The sequence below is a fragment of the Bombus huntii genome, chromosome 9 (genome assembly GCF_024542735.1).
Source record: "Bombus huntii isolate Logan2020A chromosome 9, iyBomHunt1.1, whole genome shotgun sequence".
In the NCBI taxonomy this organism is placed as follows: domain Eukaryota; kingdom Metazoa; phylum Arthropoda; class Insecta; order Hymenoptera; family Apidae; genus Bombus; species Bombus huntii.
Genome location: NC_066246.1, coordinates 14,288,736 through 14,312,841, shown reverse-complemented (window position 1 = coordinate 14,312,841; position 24,106 = coordinate 14,288,736). Strand labels below are relative to the sequence as shown.

The 24,106-nt window shown below is 35.9% G+C and overlaps 1 protein-coding gene across 1 annotated transcript in view; it reads right to left on the bottom strand.

Moving 5' to 3' along the window:
* Nucleotides 1-24,106, bottom strand: part of LOC126869798 (uncharacterized) — a 113,771-nt gene that overhangs the window by 65,771 nt on the left and 23,894 nt on the right. Inside the window, exons 3-4 of the mRNA XM_050626799.1 lie at nt 14,586-14,683; nt 12,617-12,735 (exon numbers count right to left, since the gene is read on the bottom strand). Of these exons, the coding sequence (XP_050482756.1) occupies nt 12,617-12,735; nt 14,586-14,683 (217 nt within the window). The remainder of the gene's footprint in view (nt 1-12,616; nt 12,736-14,585; nt 14,684-24,106) is intronic.

Genomic DNA, 24,106 nt, shown 5'->3' with positions numbered 1-24,106 from the left:
AGCCTTGATACAAAATTATTTTCAGTTTGAATACACAAAAAACAAAATAAAATTCATTATATTATTCTTTTAGTTATCGTTGCGAAAGTCATTACATCATTGCGGACAAAAATATAACATGAAGTAAGAATTTTAAAATAAAATTGTGAAACCAGTCAATTTGACTGCTGTGATAGTTCTAGCGTTAAGCAGTGCCTCAGCGCGTTGGTAGGGTCTTACATAAAGAATTTTACACGGTATGCATAAATACTCACGGCAACGATAGCCTTTTATTTATTAATAATCTATTCTGAAATATTTCCAAAATATCGATGACTCTATGTGACGTCGTGCACTCTGCAACTGTAGCTCGACAAACGAACGATCTAACTGTTAGCCGACGTGCAGCGTGCAGCGAAGAAAAGCATCTTGACGTGCGTGGCATGTCTTTCTAGCGCAAGTGGATAAATTTTACAAAATTGTAAAATCCAGGTGGAAGAAGCAGTGACGAAAAAAGTATCGAGCGAGTTTCCTTTCATAATTACGATGTTAGTGAATAAATTTTAATAAGGTAAATTGTTTGGAAATATTGTAAATGTTGCGTTGAACGCATTGCTCCTTATTTGGTTAACGTGGATAGGGTTATTCTTTTAGTTGTCGTTGCGAAAGTCATTACATCATTGCGGACAAAAACATAACATGAAGTAAGAATGTTAAAATAAAATTGTAAAGCCAGTCAATTTGACTGGTGTGATAGTGTTAATATCAAACAAACGTAAACATTATTTTGTATACTCATATCGAGCTACACTTAGCGAACGACGACTAACTCTGTACGGCTAACAGTTTTAAATACATTGACTACACCAAGTATCAATTCGCCTCATCACTATATAACAATGCGTTTAATAGTCCTCTACATTTGTTTCTCGCCCTGCATTACACATTTTTTGTGTATGATGTTATGTGTATGTGGGATAGTGTGACGTCAGGGAAGGACGTGGTGTGAGGGGTAATTGTTTATTAGCGTTGTCAAGATATGTTAATGTTGTCAAGGAGTGTTGTGAGCGTTACCAAGGTATGTTAAGGGAAAAATGAGCGTGGAAAATGCGGACAGAGTTGAATTTATCGTGGCCGTGTGAAGTTCGTTGTGTTGTTGTGTCGTAGAATTAGTGAGAAACGAATACGCGAAACGCGGTATTATATTCGATTTCGTGTGAGTGCAACGATATTGTATTTATCATACTGTTTTCTATAAATTTATAATATAACATTCCTATATGTATTATATATTCTTTCCCTTTCATATCCGTGGTATAGGTTTTATATAAAGTTGTTCGAAATGTTTCTTTCGTATTATAAGGAAATAATGGACGCACAATGTTTTTTGTTTTATATTAGTTTACTGAATTATGCACGAAAGTAATAATAGAAATAGAACGAAATGGATCATACCTAATTCAATAAAATAATGTAAAATATAATAAAATATAAAATAAATAAAAACAGAAATTGTTGTTCAACTATTATCATCTTATGAAAGGAAAGAAACTATTGGGACAACCTAATACCTCAGCCATCAATAATTGTGTTAGTATATTCCAGAAATATCAAAGTAAGTTATGTTCGAATCGATAGTCAATGACGAACTGTCAACGATCGAACGGAAACGTGGATATTCATGAATATTAAATGCAGTTTTAAATAAATTTAATCCGGGATTCATGGGAATTGAATATTCATTGGCGTTATTGGACGTCGTGTTTCATTCATACAGTCTGCGTCATTTCCCTTCTGTTTCCGTTCTGTCCACTGAATCAATTCATCCAGCTGTATTGTTTTCTTACTCCAGTCAAACTAATCCATTCGATAACTTCTTTATATAGTAAATCTATGATCAATCATTGACTCTATTTTGTAGAAATTTTGTGTTCAATTGCTACTGTGAAGATTATCAGTGCCTCATAAATAATTTGGTTTTCAAGTGTATATCTCTTTAAAAATTTCAACAATCTTAAATTAAATCAAACTTTGTAATCATAATCTACAAGTTTAGTTACATTTTTTCAGCTAATTTTTTAAATTTCAGTTTAATGTTTAATCTTTAATATTCAATGTTTAAGTTGAGTTTTTTACCGAGGTATTCCAGAACTTCATTAGGAACTAAACGTATTTCTACTTACTAACTATAGTTAAGAGAGTATTCTATAATGCCATTTTTTTAAATCTTCCTGAGATTTTCTTATAAGAAAGACAGTAACAATTTTTGGTATCAGTTTTTTGCGCACACTTTATTCATGTTTTAAGAATATTCATCATTACTTTTAAATAAAAATACTCAACATTCAGACGATTATGTCATTCAGTACGATCCTTAACACGTTGACGCCGGTGTAACGTCGATTCACATCAGAGACCAACCCACACACCGCGGACAGGATGGCACCCAGATGTCTGCACATTCTTGGTGCGCACCCTCAATAGTCTTAAGTACCCACCAGGGGTCTTGGCATTTTCATAGTTAAGGTCCTTCGGACCGAGCGAGTATCTCTTATTTTAGATTTCCTTTTACGTTTATTGTTTACCACGTGTTAACATGGAAAGTTGGTTTTCCTCACATCTGGTATGTTCCGTTAGCAACTTTCTCGCGAGGGCGGCTAAAACCCTTCCTGGTCCACCAACCGTCTTATTATCCAATCGGAGACGGTGTCTACTGCCCTCACTTCCTTAACCAAAATTGTCATCAACAAATCCGATAGTCCCGTGTCCTTAGACACACCCACCCCTAGCCTTCCTCAGACATAGTATCGCCAGAAAAACTTACTTATTCTGTATCCTTGGAATAGTCAACTTATTTTTACCGGTCTTTACCCTTAGTCGCGTACTTAACGTATCGTTGTAACTAAGTCTTACATAACGTGGTTGGAGTGAATTGTGATTTATGTTAATTCAGTGTGTGTTACATTGTGATTGCTGAATTTATAATAAAGTTTAATTAAAACAAAATTAATAGTTGTGTTACGACTCAGCTATTTTATTTCATCAACCAACCCTTAAGTTTACGTGACACTGGCATGCATCACCAGTGGGTCACACGTGTCAGTCTCGTAAGGCGACGTGCATCACCGGTGGGTCACACGTATCAGTTCCGTGAGGCAGCGTGCATCGCGGTGGGTCACATTTGTATTTCACAAAATAGATTGTACAAAACAGGTTTATGTTATTTTATTTCAACATTATAAACTGACATTCAATAGTAAAAACATAACAATTCGATATTATAAACTTAACATAATTATTTACTTTTTTTATATAATTTTTTGAAACATGTTAGACAGAATGCCGGCTGGCTCTTACAACGATCACAATATGTTGTTACTTTTTTGGTTCTTTTCGCGGCATACTCTCTACCTTTTATTTTAGAAATGCGTTTATAACATTGTTTACACCGCCGTCTCGTTTTGCTCGCGGGCCCTTGGTACCACTGCAGAAAATGTGAATGTGTTTTGGTCAGTACTTTATCTTTATTTGGCATTTCTTCTCTGTCGGGATTCACTATATCTAAAAGGTGATAATTTTTCGCGAAATTTTACAATTTTAATACTTTTAGTACCCCATTTTCTATGTATATAGCACGCATTTACGAGGCAAGTCTCGCATATTAATTCTATTACAATTTTTCTATACCATTTTACGGTTTTGTGCAAACAACTATAATAGGATGACATCCGAACGGATAGATCAACCTCATTTTCAACATCGTTATAAGAAAAATGCGCATGTGTTTTCACTACTCTGGTTGCATTTTCTCCGGCATAAATATGAATGCTATAGGTGTAACCTTCCTGAATGTCCGGTTTATAAAGTTTTATCCCCGACTTTTGCCGATTGCCTGGAATATATTACCGAAATCTGAGGCGCCTTCACGGAATCACGGTTTCGTCAACTGCAATATTTTTACCAGGTTTAACAGTATTTTCGAACGTATGGACAATTGCGTCAACAATATTTCTAAGTTTACACAAACGGTCCTCGGTCGTAGTCGTGGAATTATCGGAAAATCGTAAATATTTAAGTATCGATATAAACCGACCGCGTTTCATCGCTTTTCTTATACATGCGTCCGAATACAGATCAGTATAATCTAATTTTAGGTAGCAGCACTAGACCCATGATAAGCAGGATACCAATAAAAGTGTTCATTTCGTCCTTTGTAACAGGTTTCCAGTCCAGTTGGTGTTCTCTGCTATTAGATACAGAGTTTTCCAAGCATTGTACAGCATATTTATTCGTTTCCTCAACGATCATTTCTAATATATTGTCCGTGAAGAATAACTTATATAAAGAAACAGGGTCGTCGCAGTCCGTGTCTTCAATTAACAACTCTTCTTCTTGCGAATACTCAGTCATGGTTTGGCCTCTTTCTCTTATTTCCTGCCATTCTTCATCAAGATCCTCTTCCTCTGAATCTGACTCGAAATCTTCTTCTTCCATGGTATCGTCGGTTAGTTCGTTAGCTGACGATTCACTGTCATTACTTGCCTCGTCTGAAGAGCTTGAGTGTATATGTGCCCTTTGTATGATTCTCCTGCTTCCAATTATTGATTCATCAGACGAATCACTGATTTCCATATCCATGGTATATGTTATTTAGATGGGCAAAAATTAAAATAGAAAAATGCTAACCGCCTTTCTAGAAACAAAAAGAAAATTTCGACTACTTTTACACTTACTGGAAGAACTGTGTGCTCAGGAAACTCGTTATGTCAGAACTTTACTAACCTCGCACCTCACAGAAACTTCGCACAACCCACAATACTCGCAATGTACATCAACTACTCTTTTTTTCACTTGCTGCCAATTCTAAACTCTCAGTAAACCTCACGTCGTTGTCAAAAGTGTCACGACTATTCAAAAAGTGGCTGGGGCGTATTCGTTCCCCCAGAAGTCACTGATTTCCCTCATTAAGTGTGAGCGGCCCTGAACGTCCAATTGGGCCGCCGAAGGCCCAGAGGCAGGTCAAAGCCTAGCGCCTAGCTAAAGCCCATCCCGAGGCTCGCGATCGACCAAGAGAAAGGGAACCGATTTCCGGAAAATCACGCGATAGTCCTCACTCACTTAGCCCGGTACCATATCTTCCTTCGGCGGTCCTGGAAACAAAACTCTAGTGCGGAGTCCCGTCAACTCGCACCTTAGAGGTTTCCTCCGTACAGCACACGTTACTAGCGCCTTGAGTGCCAGGGTGCCTGGAAATCGTCAGTCGGTTCGACGAAATTGCCGTTCGCACTCAACATAATTTACGACTAAAACTTAAACTACGCCCCAACACTATTTTCGTCGTACGTGTTCCTTACGCGCGCCGTCGTTCTGCAACGAACATGCATGACTATTTTTTTTCCTGTACGGAATTGAAAAATTTGTTGATTCGCGCTATGAACGTTTCTTATAGAAAAATGTTCAGAGAATTGCGTACGATGGTCAGAATTCGCGTCAGACCTCTACCTTTTGAGAAAAATTAAGGCCAAAGCTGGTCTCGTCAGCTTAACATTTATTTAACATTTACAGATATATGTGTCGAGAATTGTGGATCTCAATTGTCGAAATAAAAGTAAAGGAACACTAAGGTTACACTTAGAATTCAAATTGAAATAATTATAGATTTATTTAATAAACGATTTCCAGGTTCTTCGTCGATATACAGGGTGGTTGGTAACTGCTGGCACAAACCGAAAGGGGGTGATTCTACGCGAAAAAAGAAGTCGAAATGTACAATAAAATTTTTTTTCTTTTTTTTTAATTTTTTTAAAAATCTACAGTGAGATCCGTTATAACGAGACGTGATAAAGTGCACGCGTACCGAGCGAAAATTCAAAGTCGATTTTCTCGAAAACAAAGCCTCGAACGAAAAATTTTTGTTCTATATTTTCGACTTCTTTTTTCGCGTAGAATCACCCCCTTTCCGCTTGTATCACCAGTTACCAACCACCCTGTATATTTGCACGCGTCTCAGCATTTTCTTTGTCTAGCCATCTTCCAATGTTACCGACGAAACAATACACCGCGACCTTAAGATACCCACAATTAAAGAAGAAATATCCAAATTCAGTAACAGATATAATATACGAGTTAACAACCACCAAAACCCATTAGTTACCCACTTATTTCACACGACGGATCAGATCCGCAGACTAAAAAGACAATACGCTTTAGATTTAAGCATTAAATTCAATTAGAATCAAACATACTATAAACTCCTATAATCCAAGTTACAATACCACGCCAAAATAATTTATTTATAATTCTCAATGAGAATTGATTGTAAAAAGTCTACCAAATAAAAGAAAAAAAAAAGAAAACCATCTTCCATACCATTACTGAAAATTCTCAACGCGAGAATTGATTGTAATTTTAACAAATAAATAAAAAAAAAAATCTTCCATACCAGACTGCCAACGGAACAGTTACATTCATCTGTTTTTCGAGACACCGCGCACACACATACTTCCACACACTCATACTCAAATACGTTTGTCACTACTACGCGGCCAATCTAGTCTAACACACAAAATTATGCATATCTCAATAATATGCAAATTGATATTGCCAAGCTATCGTATATCAACGTATTAGGTTGTTTGGAAAGTTTCTTTCGTTTTAGAAGGAAACAATAGATGCGAAACATTTTTATATTATATCTTATTACACGTATTAATATACTGCACGTAACGTAAAATGGATCATACGATGTAAATTGGAAGATTAAAAAAAATGGATCAAAAGAATATAAAACAAAAAATCCTGTGCGTCTATTGTTTCTTTGTGAAACGAAAGGAACTTTTCGAAGTCCACAGAATTCATTAAATCCAACAGGAATCGTATAGCTTTTGTAATTTTGCTATAAATTGAGGTCGAAGTAGAAAAATAGCGATTTTTTTCAAAATCGATTTTTTCAACAATTGAGGGTGATGGGCAGAAACTGGTTTCAGATTCCTTTTCAGCTCATCGCAAAAATCGTGTTGAACAGTATAATCTGACGTTGCGGCGCCTCACAGAGAAAACGCAGAATATCGGCGCCGTGCGTCAACGTGTTAAAATAAACAGTGTTCTGCTGACTGATGTGTTCCTGGCTGCCCTATTTACCTGAATCGAAAACACTAAAATGTTTATTGATTAATACGATAGTAACTATGCCGTGTAATAAGCATGGAAACAATTTCGAAACACTCGTTACGTGCGACCTCAAGATACCCACAGTCAAAGAGGAAATAGCAAAATATAGCGACAGATATAGCAAAAGAGTCAACAAACACCGAAACCCCCTAATCACTGGACTACTTGAGACGACGGACCAGATTCGCAGGCTGAAGAGACACTACCCGCTAGACCTAAACGCTAGATTCAATTAGTTATCTAAATTAAGTAATATTCACTTATTTATAATACTTACTTATAAATTATACTTATCTATAATAAGTACTAACTTATTATAAATAATCAGCCATGTCACTGCGCCACGCCAGAAAAATTACTGAAAATTCTCAACGCGAGAATTGATTGTAATTTTAATAAATAAATAAAAAAAAACTTGTTACGTAATTGTGAGTTATCTTTAATACGAAATTTTTTACTATTATAGTCATCTGTAACGCAAAGAGACACGATCTTTTCTTTCATCGAACGATGTCGCAGAAAAGAGACAACGAATAAGACAAAAAAGGCTTCGTTGCAGTCCTTGCGAATTCTCAATAAAGAACTAGCGATATAATAAAGAATTTAATAAATCCTGTCCTTTAGCAAAAACAGGCATCGTCACACGGTCGTAGCAAATATTGTCGCAGCCTTCGGCCAGCTAACAAAGGGGTCAACGATGAACGTGTATCAATCATCGTATTAATCGCATCGATGATCGATTACTGGACAACGGGATGTTTCTGCCCGTCCATGGGCTTCGTACATGTTCCAGAAGTCATCTTCACGTAACTATTGTTTTAACGTGACAAATACGCAATTTTGAGGAACACGGAAAGTGCAGCTGTCGTCGGTACCAAACTTATTTCGCTATCCGAAATTAATCTGATTCGTTCATTTTCCGTTACGGTTCGATTTTGTTTCATTCTCTAAACAAATGATAAAATCTTATCTCATTTTTTATCGTTTTATAAAAATATTATTTCCATACTAAATTTATGAAATTCCCCAGGAATTCAAGAAGAGAAGACTTAATGGGTGATACTAAATTTCAGATTTCATAATAAATATATAATATATAAATATATAATAGAATAGAAATACAATGAATCGTAAGTTATTATTAAAGTAGAAATTAATAAAATATTAAATCCGAGTAATAGGAACAAATATATAAATCATGAAAGCTCCTGAAAGGGTACACTAATTAATAAAACGATAAAACTTAATTATTAAAGTATATATTTCAGTATTTTGTATAATCCCAAATTTAATGAATATTATCTCTTAACACGTTGACTGCCACGACACTCATATTCGGGTGTCAGCAAAGTTTCCGGTAGGGCCGCGTCACCCATATTCGGATGACGCTTATTCGACTACTTGCGAAGGACCATCGTAGGTATTTGAAAAGATATTCCAGAGGAAATAATAAAACTATTGAATTGTTATAAAAGTAATACGAAAATGTTTTATTAGAAAAATTATTTAGAATGTAAAACTTTAAAGCATTCTATAGATAGCTGAGGTTGGTCGGGACAATTTGGACAATAAGTTGTTGTTTTCTTTAAATTCTCTCGTGTCTTTGTTCGGTCCATTCGCGACTTTTATTTGCATAACATAGCTTGCATGCGCGTCTAATGCTTCTTCCGGAATCATTTTTCAGAACGGCGATATTACGCTGACTCCTTCGAAGACAAGGATTTTTTGTATTTTTAGACAACCCTAATAATTTTGCAACTAATAATTCTCTAAATATTCTAATATTTATATTCTTCCTTGTTTTGTAAACCGTCAAAGCGTTTACAACAGAAATTCCCAGAAGAAGTTGAATGCCAAGTTTTCTGTACCATTTGATTCCTTTTCTAATTGTGGTGGCATAAGGAACCATTTGGTCGGAATAATCTGTACCACATTTTCCTTCATTGTATTCGACAACAGCTAGTGATTTTAATGTTGCGAACAAACGAAACGAGAGATCATTCTTGAGATCACCACTTGAGCCACTCGCATTACTAAAATACCGATGGGAGTACCTAACAGAGAACGCTTGTTACTGCGACACGTGTGGCCTGAAGGAGATTTCATTGAAAACACGCGTGGCAGTCAACGTGTTAAGAGATGTAGAAATTCGACAGACAGAAATCGTAAAGAAAGATAAAAGTTACACAGAACAAGATGATCACTATGGGGAACAGCAAGTAACTCCAACATTGAAATACTTCAACGCTTCCAATCGAAAACGCTAAGATCCTTAATAAACGCACCTTGGTACGTTACCAACGAAACAATTCATCGCGACCTCAAGATACCCACAGTCAAAGAGGAAATAGCAAAACATAGCGACAGATATAGCAAAAGAGTCAACAAACACCGAAACCCCCTAATCACTGGATTACTTGATACGACGGACCAGATTCGCAGGCTGAAGAGACACTACCCGCTAGACCTAAACGACAGATTCAACTAGTTATTTAAATTAAGTAACATTTACTTATTTACAATACTTACGTACAAATTATACTTATCTATAACAAGTATTAACTTATTATAAATAATTAGCCATGTTACTGCGCCACGCCAGAAAAATTACTGCAAATTCTCAACGCGAGAATTGATTGTAATTTTAATAAATAATAAAAAAAGAAACAAGATGATCAAAGAAGTCTCCGTGAGAACTCTTTCCACAGACATTACCCTTTAGATTTAAGCATTAGACTCAACTAGAATCAAACATTCTATAAACACATATAATTCAAGTTACAGTACCACGCCAAAATAAAATTTACTTATAATTCTCAATGAGAATTGATTGTAAAAATTCTGCCAAATAAAAAAAAAGAAACTCTTTCCATGGTTCCTTATAAATTAAGTAGTTCGATCTATGGCGTCGTTCGCGAAACTATGCTCCATCAGAAAGCCCTATCAATCATCCCCATACAAATCGTTTCCTGTGAAACTTATTTGATCGAGATGAGTCAACGAGCGTGTCCCATATCGATTTCATCCCGTGTTAGATATTTCTTCCGTATAGATACCCACGAGGGCCAAAAAGATCGTTCCTGGAGCAAGAGAGGTCAAAGAAATTCCAGCGGTACGACAAAACGTCGGGCTTGACGATTTAGGGAGAGCAACAGGGACGCCAGATGGTCGAACGAAGACAGAGAAAAGGGAGGAGAAGGAGTCGTGTAACAATGTCAGTCTATCCGGGTTTGTTCTGCCCTACTTCGTCCTTACGGCGGCTTTTGTTCACCGACCAGGCCCCTCTTCGGATCAGATCAGATTACCGGCCACGAGGCGCTTTAGCCGACGAAATGCGGGTTTCCATTGCACCGAATTGGCGACGTAAGGGGATTGGGACACGCGAAACCTGCTCTGTAACCCTTTGCTCCTTTGTGTGACCCGCTACGTCCCTTTCTTCGTCTCGAATGTCGCTCGGAAACTGAGAACCATTCTTCCGACTCGGTCAAGTTTCTTTCCCTCCCTCGTCCTCTTTCTCCCTCTATCGAAACCCACTAAACATTGCGTAATAATTAACTATAATTTTATAAATTACTTTTATTTTACGTTTATTAAATTATCATCAGTTATATTAATTTAATATCATAAACCATATTAATTTAAATTATTATAAGTTATTACACATTACAAAATCAGAAAAATTTTGTAAATGCAATTTCTTTAACCACTTGCGCTGCCAATAAACTCACAGTTGCGCGTGTCGTGCACTACGATATAACACGCCTCACCGCGTCTGGGAGGGCAATCTTTTAACACTAGAACTACCGATAGTTAACACGAAGCTATTTCTACCAAAACCAGTTAAAACGACTGGTTTTTAAAAAATACGTAAAATAGAATATTTTTATATTTATTGATTTACTACTTTCTTAAAAAAGAAATTCCATGTTATGTAGTACATTTTTGGTGTTATTAATCCATCTGCGACCATGATCCCTAAACGAGGGTTGACACATTTATAGAATTGTAGAACCAGTTATTTTCACTGATGTGGAATTTCTAGTGTCAGCATCTAGCGATCTGGCTATCGATCCGGAATTTTCCTGACAACTGATATCATCATAACGAATGATACGCAGTAGAAATTTAAAAAACGTGTGGCAAGTTGTACAAAACGAAGAAACTGGTTAATTGGGGCTCGACAAACAGATTGTAGGACCCTTTTACATTTTGACTGGTATTGGTATAAGTAGCCTTGATACAAAATTATTTTCAGTTTGAATACACAAAAAACAAAATAAAATTCATTATATTATTCTTTTAGTTATCGTTGCGAAAGTCATTACATCATTGCGGACAAAAATATAACATGAAGTAAGAATTTTAAAATAAAATTGTAAAACCAGTCAATTTGACTGCTGTGATAGTTATAGCATTAAGCAGCGCCTCAGCGCGTTGGTAGGGTCTTACATAAAGAATTTTACACGGATATGCATAAATACTCACGGCAACGATAGCCTTTTGTTTATTAATAATCTATTCTGAAATATTTCCAAGATATCGATGACTCTATGTGACGTCGTGCACTCTGCAACTGTAGTTCGACAAACGAACGATCTAACTGTTAGCCGACGTGCAGCGTGCAGCGAAGAAAAGCATCTTGACGTGCGTGGCACGTCTTTCTAGCGCAAGTGGATAAATTTTACAAAATTGTAAAATTCAGGTGGAGGAAGCAGTGACGAAAAAAGTATCGAGCGAGTTTCCTTTCATAATTACGATGTTAGTGAACAAATTTTAATAAGGTAAATTGTTTGGAAATATTGTAAATGTTGCGTCGAACGCATTGCTCCTTAATTGGTTAACGTGGATAGGGCGCTCTCCTGCAACCCTTCGTTATGAATCGTGGGGTAAAATAAAACAAGTCGATGAGAGGAAGAATGCTTTCCTTCATCTCGTTGCTACGAGAATAGAATCGAGCGCACGTGGTTTTGTTTACTTTTACCTTTCGATTGTTTTCTTGAAGATTACATGGCGAATGGATGGGGTAAGTGGATACAGGAAGTACGTTGGATGGGGCTCTTTGGATCTTCAGAAGAGTCTTAATTATGTTGCAGTTATTTGGGGAAGATTCATGGAAGATGATGAGAAAAACCCTGTGGAGGGTTCAACAGCAAGGTTTTATGAAAAGATTTTCCTTTATTGGAAATGGTGTTTGTGTTTAGAGGAAGGGTAGCTCGGAAAAATGTTTGGTTGAGTCTTTCTTTCGTTTCATTTAATTCAGTATATCATGGGAGATGATCATAATATGATAGAATAGAATAGAATATGATAAAAAATATTCTAGAACCTTGTGCCATTTCTTTTTATCAATGTGCTGTTGACGATACAATTTAACGGCGTATTGTTTCACAGCGTACGCACGAGAAAGGAAATTTTGAAGCAAAACAATGGCGGTTAATCGCGGATATAGTTTCAAAAGGTCACTCACCCGTGACGACGACGTTAATCGTTTTAACCAGCGGCGGATGCGTTGCAACTTGACACTTGTATAAGCCGGAATCCCGCGTAGTTGCGTACTGGATTTGTAATCTCCAATTGCTCGGGTATCTGTGAGATCAAAAAATGGAAAACTTCGTTCGTCCATATATCGTTACGCGATTTTTAGATGTATTCGACTTTTATAGCGTACCTATAAAAGCGAGAAATATCCAGCTACACGACTTTATAGCATTTCGTGACACGGAAATCGATAAAAATAGAAATTTCTATCGATACTAGTAATGAGTTCAATCACATTTTCATTGTCACGAAATCGTAGAAATTTTGTCTTCTCTCTATACGAATGCAAAATATTCTTGTTCTCCTAAAATAAATATCTCGCGTGACAATTTTTATACTTTCAATGCATATACTTTTCCTCAGTTTGTCGATGCAATTAATTTGATTTTTGTTTAGAAAATAATTAGTAGCGAAAATGTGTAATATAACTTTTAAAGATCAAATTTTTAGATTTGAACTGAAATTAAAATTTTCAAATACAAATTCAATTTTAACATTTAGCTATTTTACTAAAATTCCAGTTAGCTGTTTAATAAAATGAATCCTGCCGATTCAACACGTTTATCTCGACACGAACTGCTATTATTATATGGAAAATGGCAAATACTGGAGAAACTCAACGAACTCCTACTATATAAATTTGTTCTTTGACAGGTTCATATAAATAGACGGGTTCAGACTCAGGGCCCGCGTGATCTTTTGCGGTGCCTCAATACACCTTCAAATCCTACACTTAAATTTTACAACAAGAAATTATTTATTTACACATGTAACATGTTACATATTATATATTTTTTATAAGTAGTTTTTTAGACAAATCCGAGTACTATTTTTTCGCATCCATAATTCGCTTTTAAGGGGCAAAAGATCCAATGACAGTACGAAATCTGTAATCATGTATGACTTTTGCAAAAGACTATTGATGTACTTTAATTTCTCTAAAAAATACATTTTTCTGAAAGTGCTTGGGTCTTTTTTATCTAAAGTAGTTTCCAGGATATGAGGATTTTATGGAATTACATTAAACTTGGATGATTTTTCTCACTCCTTTAAACTATGATAAATCATCGTTACAAAAAAATGTCTTGCATCTGTAAATCATCATTCTGTAAAAAGTTAATCAAAATTGATTTTTAAATTGGGTAATTTTCGTAGACCACGGGCCCGGGTTCCGGCGAACGTGCTGAACCTGACTTGCACCGACCCTGTTCGGACTATGTATTGGGTCATCCCATAAGTTCGTGCCAACTTTTGTGTACACATTTCATATGTCGATTTATAAACATACGGCAATAAGGGACCAATGCACTTGAGCTTAGCTGATCGAGAATAGGCTAAAGCAGATTTTTGTGGGTATGAGATCGTAATATAGTGAACACAGTGACTTCTAACAGTAAAAAATCACGAGTGAAATGAGTATCCATTTTCGACATCTTGTGTTATATGAATTTCGGAAAGGAAGTTCTGTAACAATTGCCACGAAAAACATATGTGCTGTTTACGGAGAAAATGCGCTTTCATCTCGCACCTGTAGGAAGTGGTTCCAACGTTTTAGAGCTGGGAATTTCTGTTTAGAAGACGAAGAACGCTCCGGGCGTCCTTCTCAGACAGACGAAGATAAAATTCGGGATCTTGTTAAAAAATCACAAAGTTTGACAGTTCAAGAGATGTCAAATGTTCTGAAAATACCTAAGACAACGATTCATAGGTGTTTAAAAAAGATAACACATATAACCGCTCGAAAAACGGCACGAACTTATGGGATGACCTAATATATTACGATTCCACCATACTTCATATCCCGTATCGAAATCAATACCAATGTCAATTTTCATGTGCTAATTATCAATACATCATATCTATCTAAATATCTCTCGTATTTTGTTGATTTCACTTACCGGAAGTTGAGGCTGATCCGCTGATCCGCACTGTACAGGATCCTACCGACCGTGAGTAGTCGAAACGAGTCCTTGCTTGGCTGCTGCACCCACGTCACCTGAATCGCAACGCAGGAAATATCTTTCGTTATTGCCTCATAAATCACGGATTTCTCAGTAAAGGAATAGCCCGGTTTTCCCGAGAGAAAAAGAAGCTTGGCATTGTTTCTAACAGACAGCCGTGGAATTAAGCGGAATCTCGTCGAAAGTTAATCATTTCGCGACAAGGAATCGGGAAGCCCCTTCTCTCCTGAGAGCTGAATCGTTCGCGAATGAATACGCCGTGCAATTTCACGCTAAGCGTTCGAGAAAGACCGGCTTACGATTCTCGTTCTCTTCGCCCGTCTTTTCAACGAACCTTCTGCGACACGACTATCTTTTTTGTTCCATTTACCTATTCCCTAACTGGGAACTCTGTTTTATATCGTACTTGACGAGTGTCATAATACAGGAATACGAAAACTTGATGAAGCGTTATCGAGTTTGACGAGTAATTGTTTAAGTTTAAGCAGAATCTTTTAATGCAAATATTCCGCACTTCGATCGATCGAAATCAAATATCCACGTCTTACTAGTTAGCACATTGTTGACCGGTCACGAATTAGCACTTTGACAGGCTAAAGGGAAATCAAAGTGTTTAATAATTTTACATGAGGATCATTTGTCTAATTTCTTATTTTGTTATTTTTCGCAGTTTTAAGTAATCATCGTAGTCCACCTTCGACTGGATGGACAACAAATCTACGAATAAGTAACTATGATTAACATAAAAAGATTATGTTAATAAAATTTATTAACATAAAAAGAGGTCATTTAAATTAATTTTAAATGCCTGTCTTTCAGTTTAGTTCCATTACCAATATATGTACCCTTTAGATACAGACACTTCAAATTATTTTCCTAGGAAATCAATGGAGTATCGATATATTAATTTTTAATAGACATATAAGAAGAGAATTAGATGTAAGAGATGTAAAACCGAAAATTCGTCCAAAGCCGAAAGGCACGGACTAAACAATAATAAATAAATAGATAAATGGATTGTTCTCCGTAACAAAGAATATTAAATTATAAAAAAAAGTTCGATTTTAGAACAAACACGAAGTGAACAATACCTGTGGTTGCTTGACCTTTACCAAACGTGGGAGCGTACAAGCTGTTTCTCAGCTGTTACAAAACTGATCGAAATGAAACATACTCTATTTTCTTTCCTTGCTACTGACCTATATTAATTTTTAACAATCACGTTATTTGTACTCGAGTTAGTAATTCTACATTACAGTTACGAAACTGCTGCTAAATAACTTTCTTTATTATGTATTATGTTATTGATAATGGGTGATTTTGTATACATTTGGAAAGTTTAAAATGGATCACGAATATCATCTGACAGTAAGACGAAGACTGAAACAGATTAACACTTTGACTGCCACGTCAAAATCACATGTTTCGCTGAGGACGCCACGGGAGTATTTTTATTATCCAAAGCATACAATGGCAAAATAATAATAAATTGATGATGTAAAACATATTCTTCCCCAATGGACCGTTTATCTTATTGGTGGTCATGGGTGACCACCGTGGTACCTTGGTAACAGTTGATAGCGACATATTATAACAAGGCTTCGTTTATTTCAACAAACCATTCGCATTTGTTATTTCGTCGTAAACAAACCGTCCAGAATGTATTGTTGAAACGTGTACAAGATATTAGTAAACAGTATTTGTTCATTCTATATATAATAGTAAGGTAGAGAGACAAGCATGACATTTTTATGATTTCGACGAAACATTCGGCAGAGATGGTAAAGGTAAAAAAATTATGTTTGTGATAAACCAATGGTAGTGGTAGATCACAACAGAGGAAACTGTGCTGTAGATTTATCGAATCGAATGATAGCATATTCTACACCAGATAGAAGAACTCTCAAGTGGTATATCAAATTAGCTTTAGAGTTATTGTTAAATACATCAATTTCGAACGCGATTGTACTCTATAAACAAGCAACAAACACAAAAATCAAGGTACCAGATTTTAGAATGGCACTCGCAATGCAGCTTACACAGTGCCATTCATCAGAGCCGTCAAACATACTTATTCGACAAAGATTGCAACACGGAGTGCAACGACAAGAAGAGCAAGCGTATCTGGTACGAAAATTTTGCAGAGAGTGCTATAAAAAAAATGTTAAACAGTCAGGATCAAAAATTGCTAAGAATCGGACCAAAAAGGTGACCATCTATCGTCCAGATTGTATCGATGAGCCACATTTATGTTTAAAGTGTTTTAACACAGTGCAACGTTAGATGCAAGATTTGTTCTCATTTTTTTTTATCGATGTTCTAATAAGAATGTATAATTGTTCAATGAGGCACTTTTTATTTCAAAGTATTTTCTATTTATCGGCTATATATAAGCAAAACCTCCAGAATATATTGTTGAAACGTGTACAAGATATTAGTAAACAGTATTTGCTCATTCTATATATAATAGTAAGGTATGTTCACACTTTTAACTTCAATTATACGATTGTATAGCAGCATTTACGATTATTTTCTAAGGTGTGTTTATAATAATATTCGTAGATTACCCCTCAAAGATATGGATGCAAACACAGTGCACCGTTAGATGCAAGATCTGTTCTCATTTTTTTTTATCGATGTTCTAATAAGAATGTTTAATTGTTCAATGGCGCACTTTTTATTTCAAAGTATCTTCTATTTATCGGTTATATTCAAAATGCCCTAACTGTCAATTTTCATTCAATTTTTACAATTGTAAGAAGTTCAAGCGCTCCGGTCACCAATGACCACCGTGGCGTCACAGGAGAAACCGTGGCCGGTCATATATGACGAACGTGGCAGTCAAAGTGTTTTAACTGGTATTTTCATGGCCAAACGTTGCCGACTAGCTACGAGTAAACTTGTAATGCGCTTTTTTTCGCATCAGCGTCGTTTTCTCAGTGCACTGTTAGAGATGATACAGTGCAATTCACTGGTCAGCATACCTCAAGCTGTTTCTCTCGCTTATAAGACCCGTCAAGTTGCGTGCTTTGTTGTAAAAAAATGTCAACGATGACGGAACGATGATGTTTTATCTGATTGTTGAAGTGATTGTGAATCAAATTGTGGTGGTTTGGAAAATGATACTGTATCAGAAGATAGTAAATCTGATATTAGGCCACCAAAATATCAAAAAAGGAATATAATAGAATCAGATAGAATCAGATAGTTATAATAGAATCAGATAGAATCAGTACGAATTGGAAGAAGAGTGGAACGAACATGTTATCTCACCAAGTTTACAGAATTATTTAAACATTCCTGGTGCAACTATTGAACTTGGTGATGCATCGATTATCAGTGAGATAACGGCTTTATCCTTTGACAGTTGTTCTTTTTTTATTTAGTCGTTACGCAAATCAATTTGTACCATTCTCAAATGAAAGAGTTACATAAAATCTCTGCAAAAACGGCACCATAGATGGAAGTTACCACTAATGAAATAAAGACGTTTCTTGGATTACTGATATTGGTGGGCCAAACCAGAAAACTCGTAGGTGATTGTTACACTGTTTATCATGCGAAAAGAAATATTAAAAGTTGAATAATAAATAAAATTTATTAAAGTTTATTTATATTGTTTTACTTCCACATCCAATTACGAAATAACAGTCGGTGCTATGAAATAAATTCTCAGTAAAATTGCCTGTCGACAATGTGTTAACTACTGAATTTAGTTTTAGAAATTTCTCATGAGCTAAGGTCATGGAGTACGTAAATAAATACAAGCAACGACAAGTATTCACGTCGAGCGCATCGAAATAAAGTTTTTATTTGACGTGTATACTCGTCAAACGCAGTTACCTGGTTAATTGGTTAAATACAAATATTGACAAAATTAAAATATTTAAGTTCACAAAGTTAAATTCAAATATTAAAATTAAACAATAGGTGAAACTGTAGAAACACTGGCCACCCTCCAATTTCGATGATCTTTGGATATGCTGTAGAGGTCGATATTTTTAACAACTTTTTGCTGTATATATAAGGGCTGAATACGCTTAGTTTCCGAGATATTCGTGAAAAACTGCCGGTACCACTACACTGGTTTAAAATATTAATTTCTACGCATATCCAATATTCGTCGAAATCGGAGAATAGACAGCGTTTCTATAGTTTGATTAAATAATTTCAAGGAACTTTTGCAAATTTTTTCGTGCATCGGTTTGTTAAGCAATTATTTACATTTAAATAAACCTAACAATAGGATTCTTTAGTTCAAATATTTCAATTTTGCCAGCCAAATATGTTTAATTGGTCGAATATAAACACTGAAATACAAATTTTCAAATTGATATTTTAGCTGTGTTAGTGCCACGTCTTCTATAGAAGTAACATCCATCGGATCTATTGATAGCAACTAGATTAGGTTTGGCGACGAATTTTAGAAGTTACGGTGAGTGTTACGAGTGTAGTTTAAGTGCTCTTATTTGATTGTTTCTATCAAATTGATTTTTAACCCTTTCGCTTCGGCAGTCCAGTTCACCGAAGTTCTGTCACTGAACGGAAACGCGCGCCAGAAATACGCACAGTGTGCGTGGTTGCTGTATAAACGTTTTCCTAAACCTTAAATGAAAGATAGCGATCTCTGCACATTATTTCGCCAAAAATACTGCTTCGTAAATATTTATCTTTAGTCCAGTACTCTTGTATTGTTAGTTTTTTATTACGTGCCATCAACAATGACAACGCGAAAAAACATTACAGTTCGTCTACTGTCGTATTTTCCTGGATTCCAAGTTATTATTATTAGCTCATCCCTTAAGTTCGTGCCGTTTTTCGAGATGTTATATATGTTATGGTAGTTCTGGTTGTAGAACTTCTTCTCATTTTTCTGCTAGGGCCATTATTCCGTCTCGATAAAAGTTCTCTTGTTTTTCTTTAAAATAATTTTCTAAGCTATTTTTGAGAATGTCAATATTTTCAAATTTTTCTGAGCCCGATAATAATTTGTCTCATCTACAATGTACTGTACGAGCTCTTCAGAAATCAATAGCTCAAAGTAATTTATAATTGGTGAGGATCTGCGTATTTTCTTTCCTACTCCCGAATTTTTTGAGGAAAATGGATGAATTTTTGGCTTGAAATTTTTAGATGTCCATGTTACATTGCAATCGGTGTCCTTGGTATTATCTTCAATTCACTCCGATTCCGATTCTGATGTGCCGCATATATTTCTTCGCCGTCTTTTAGGCAGGTTGAAATTATTTTCACTTTCCTCGGAATCGATTAGTCCATTTTCAAACATAATACTACTTTTTTTATTTCTTACATTTTAAAAGGGTCTAAACTATTCCTAACAGTACATTTTCAAAGAAAATTCTAACCCACGATTTCTAATTTTTAACAGATTGACAATTATACCTTAAGCCGATCTATTGCTAATTCTTGCAAGAACCGTATATGAAATATCGTTTCACTGTCAATGGATTTAACAGATTTTTCAGCATGAAACAGTATACGATCGTTTGGATGTTTGAAATATATTGCGTGAAACGTTCTGATGTTGTTTCAACAATGCGTAACTTTAGAAGCGATTAATCCTATATGTCAATAAAATCAACAGAAAATGTTCTGCCGATAAGGAAAAAATATATTATTGACTACAGATCACACTTGCATATGCATCATTTGGACGCCGGTTCGTACTGTTTTGCGACCAAGTTTTCAGGACAAAAAAAAAATAAAAGAAAAATACATAAAAAGGCTCCGCTCCCCAGCGGCTTAAACCCAAAAATTGTATCATACAACGAAAAATGTAAAGCGCCGACAAATAATACAACATGGTTACGTCGTACCGCCGCGTATCGGTAGCTTTGTCTAACATACCATTACAAAAATTCACCGTTTATTGTGAATATGTACCTAAAACTGTATTCTTGGACTCAATAAACTTTAAATCTCTCTCATTTAGATGCCGGATATATGGAGTGCGGGACTCAGGAGTCGTCACATGGTTGCCGCCTATAAGCGGCACTCGTACCCACAGGTCATCTCGCGGGTGCTGCCTACAACACGTTCGTCGCCCAGGGTGATTCGGCTAAGTTTCCTGCGGGGCCCAAATTCGACCGCCGGTACGCAGAACGTAAATAGAGCGACAAGCGGGAATTCATTGTTTATCGCCTTCGATTCATTGTGAAGAAAAGATTATTTAGTTCTGAAGTGGAGAAAGCGATAAGCTTTCCAGCTAGAGTATTCCGAGGGATCTCATGACAGATATCTCATATCTTTCATTTAGTCGAGAAGCATACTTGTGAGACGTATATCAGTGATTTGTTCATCCTCAAAATGTTCAGTAGACAGCGTGAAAATATATTTGAAAATGAGGAAAGTAATGATGACTATTGTTTGAAGTGCCCAAAATCACCCCAAATATGTTTGGAATGTTTTAATAAATACCATACTATATGGCATAATGTAATATTTTATCCAGAATATAAATTAATAAAAAGTATGGTATAATGTGCTTTTAATATTTTTATGTTGTATATCCTACATGTAATATCCTATATTTAATTAACTCGATCAAGAAAAGCGTCATCCATATTTGGGTGACGGCCCCCACGGCAGTATACCCGTCACATAGATATGAGTGACGTGACGAAAAACGTGACAAGCGGCGCTCGAAGCGAAAGGGTTAAGAAATATGTACGTGTGGCTGACGACTCGATGTCATGGTGCCTCGCGGCACGTGTAGCACGATAAGCAAATCTTACAATCATCTAGCCACGGTGACTCAGCACGTACCCCAGAAACAGAAAAAAGAAAAGTCACCTCGACAAGATTGTTTACATATAAATTTCGATATAAAATTTTTCAATTCAATCTGTTAGACTGAAATGTTAAAATTAAATAATGTCAAATTTCAAACGGTAAGGTTTCAAGCGTAAAAACATTTTTACCATTTTTTCGAACATGGATTCGCGTTACCTTTTCGGTAAATACCAAACGCCTCACCCTTTTATGGACCATTGTCCATAGTCCATTGTAAAATAATAACATTGACGATGGGATTTTCCTTTTGAAAGAGATACGATTTTATGGTACCGCGAATGGCTGAGCCAATCGATCAAATAACAACGCCCCGTCGACGTCGCGCCAAACGTGTCCAGCCAATCACGCTCGATAATAGGTCGGTGGCTATCATTCCCGTTTACATTTACGTGAAAACGCGGTAAAATTACACGCCATTAAACGAACAACGTTTTATGCAAATGTCCTATGGAATTCAAACGGGATTTGTTAATTAATCAACTGCAAACGAGCTTAAATGGCGCTCAGGAAATACAATAAACTACGCGATAATCACATGCGATCGTTTCCGATTGCGGAATTCATAATGAATATGGAATCTCCGAGAGTTTCACAAGTCTTCAGGTTTAAAGAAAAGTGTTCGACACTATTCCACGTAACGCTACTTATTCTAACTTGACGTTATGAATGGTTATTGCGCCCAAGGCAAATCATAAGTGGCTCTTGGATGATTCATATTTAACAGAATTATAGAAGATGATTTTTTGACAAGGTATATTGTAAATTGGACTAGCTAATTGATATGTTTTTTCCATTCATCTCCGTTTATTCTGAATTAAGTTACGGAGATGGGAGATTTACTCTTTGACTAAATAAAAGTGAAGTGCCTAAAGCGTTTGGAAGAAATTTTTATCAGCAAATTTATGGTATAGAAAATAACTCTTTTTCAATTATCAAACCACCGTTCGAACATCCACGGAATGGATGGTGAGAAAAAGGTACGAATATTTTCAGGAGCAGACACAAGCTGAACTAATATTACTTTTCAGTATGAATAAATTCTACTGCAGTTAAAAATATTACAGGACATTGATTATCTTATTTGATATACAGGGTGGTTGGTAAGTGGTGATACAAGCGGAAAGGGGGTGATTCTACGCGAAAAAAGAAGTCAAAAATATAGAATAAAAATATTTTCTTTTTAATTTTTCCATCGAGACAACGATCTACAGTGAGATCCGTTATAACGAGACGTGATAAAGTGCACACGTACCGAGCGAAAATTCAAAGTCGATTTTCTCGAAAACAAAGCCTCAAGCGAAAAATTTGTATTCTATATTTTCGACTTCTTTTCTCGCGTAGAATCACCCCCTTTCCGCTTGTACCACCAGTTACCAACCACCCTGTACAACTGCAAAATATAGCCTACAAATTATATTTTGTCAATTTACTAACATTATTAATACGATAAATTTGTAGCGGCACACGAGCTAAAGGACAATTTAAATCATGTTGTTGTGCCTCGGAGTATCAATATCGTTAGGATACACGTAATGTAAGAATAAATAAACTTCGGGCAAAATAATGTCGCCGCTGCATGCAACCGTCGAACAAAGACGAATTTGAATTTTCCGACTCTCCCCCGACGAGTATAAGTAAATGGACGCGATCGTAAGAGTTACCAGTTCAGTTATCTATCAGTTATTAATTAGTTGTGCGAATCAGTATCTATTAGGTCATCCCATAAGTTCGTACCGACTTTTGTGTATACATTTCATGTGTCGATTTATAAACATACGGCGATAAGGGACCAATGCACTTGAGCTTAGCTGATCAAGAACAGGCTAGAGCAGATTTTTGTGGGTATAAGATCGTAATATAGTGAACACAGTGACTTCTAACAGTAAAAAATCAGGAGTGGAATGCGTATCCATTTTCGACATCTCATGTTATATGAATTTTGGAAAGGAAGTTCTGTAACAATTGCCACGAAAAACATATGTGCTGTTTACGGAGAAAATGCGCTTTCATCTCGCACCTGTAGGAAGTGGTTCCAACGTTTTAGAGCTGGGAATTTCTGTTTAGAAGTCGAGAAACGCTCCGGGCGTCTTCCTCAGACAGACGAAGATAAAATTCGGGATCTTGTTGAAAAATCACAAAGTTTGACAGTTCAAGAGATGTCAAATGTTCTGAAAACACCTAAGACAACGATTCATAGGTGTTTAAAAAAAATAACATATATAACCGCTCGAAAAACGGCACGAACTTATGGGATGACCTAATATGAGTATCTGTCGAGTATCGATCAGTTATCAACGAGTTACAACGATTTACATTGTCTTTAGCAAATTCACTAGTACGAGCGTCTCAGCGAATATTCTCTGTATATTTATTTATTTATTATTTTAAACATACTTGACGGTTTCAACAACAAGCAATCTCGTCTTATAAATCTCACGATCAACCATCCTCTACACAAGTCCTCTACAAATTATCGTGTAAAAAATCCCTGGTCATTTCTTTTTTTTTATTATTTAATTTGTATTTTACAATTTGTCCAGCTGGACATTTGGTAAATTTCTAACTTAATTGTTAAATAACATCTCATTTTCGAGTTTGACTATTTTATTTCTTTAGTGAGGAGAGTGGAGTGTTTTCTCTTTAGT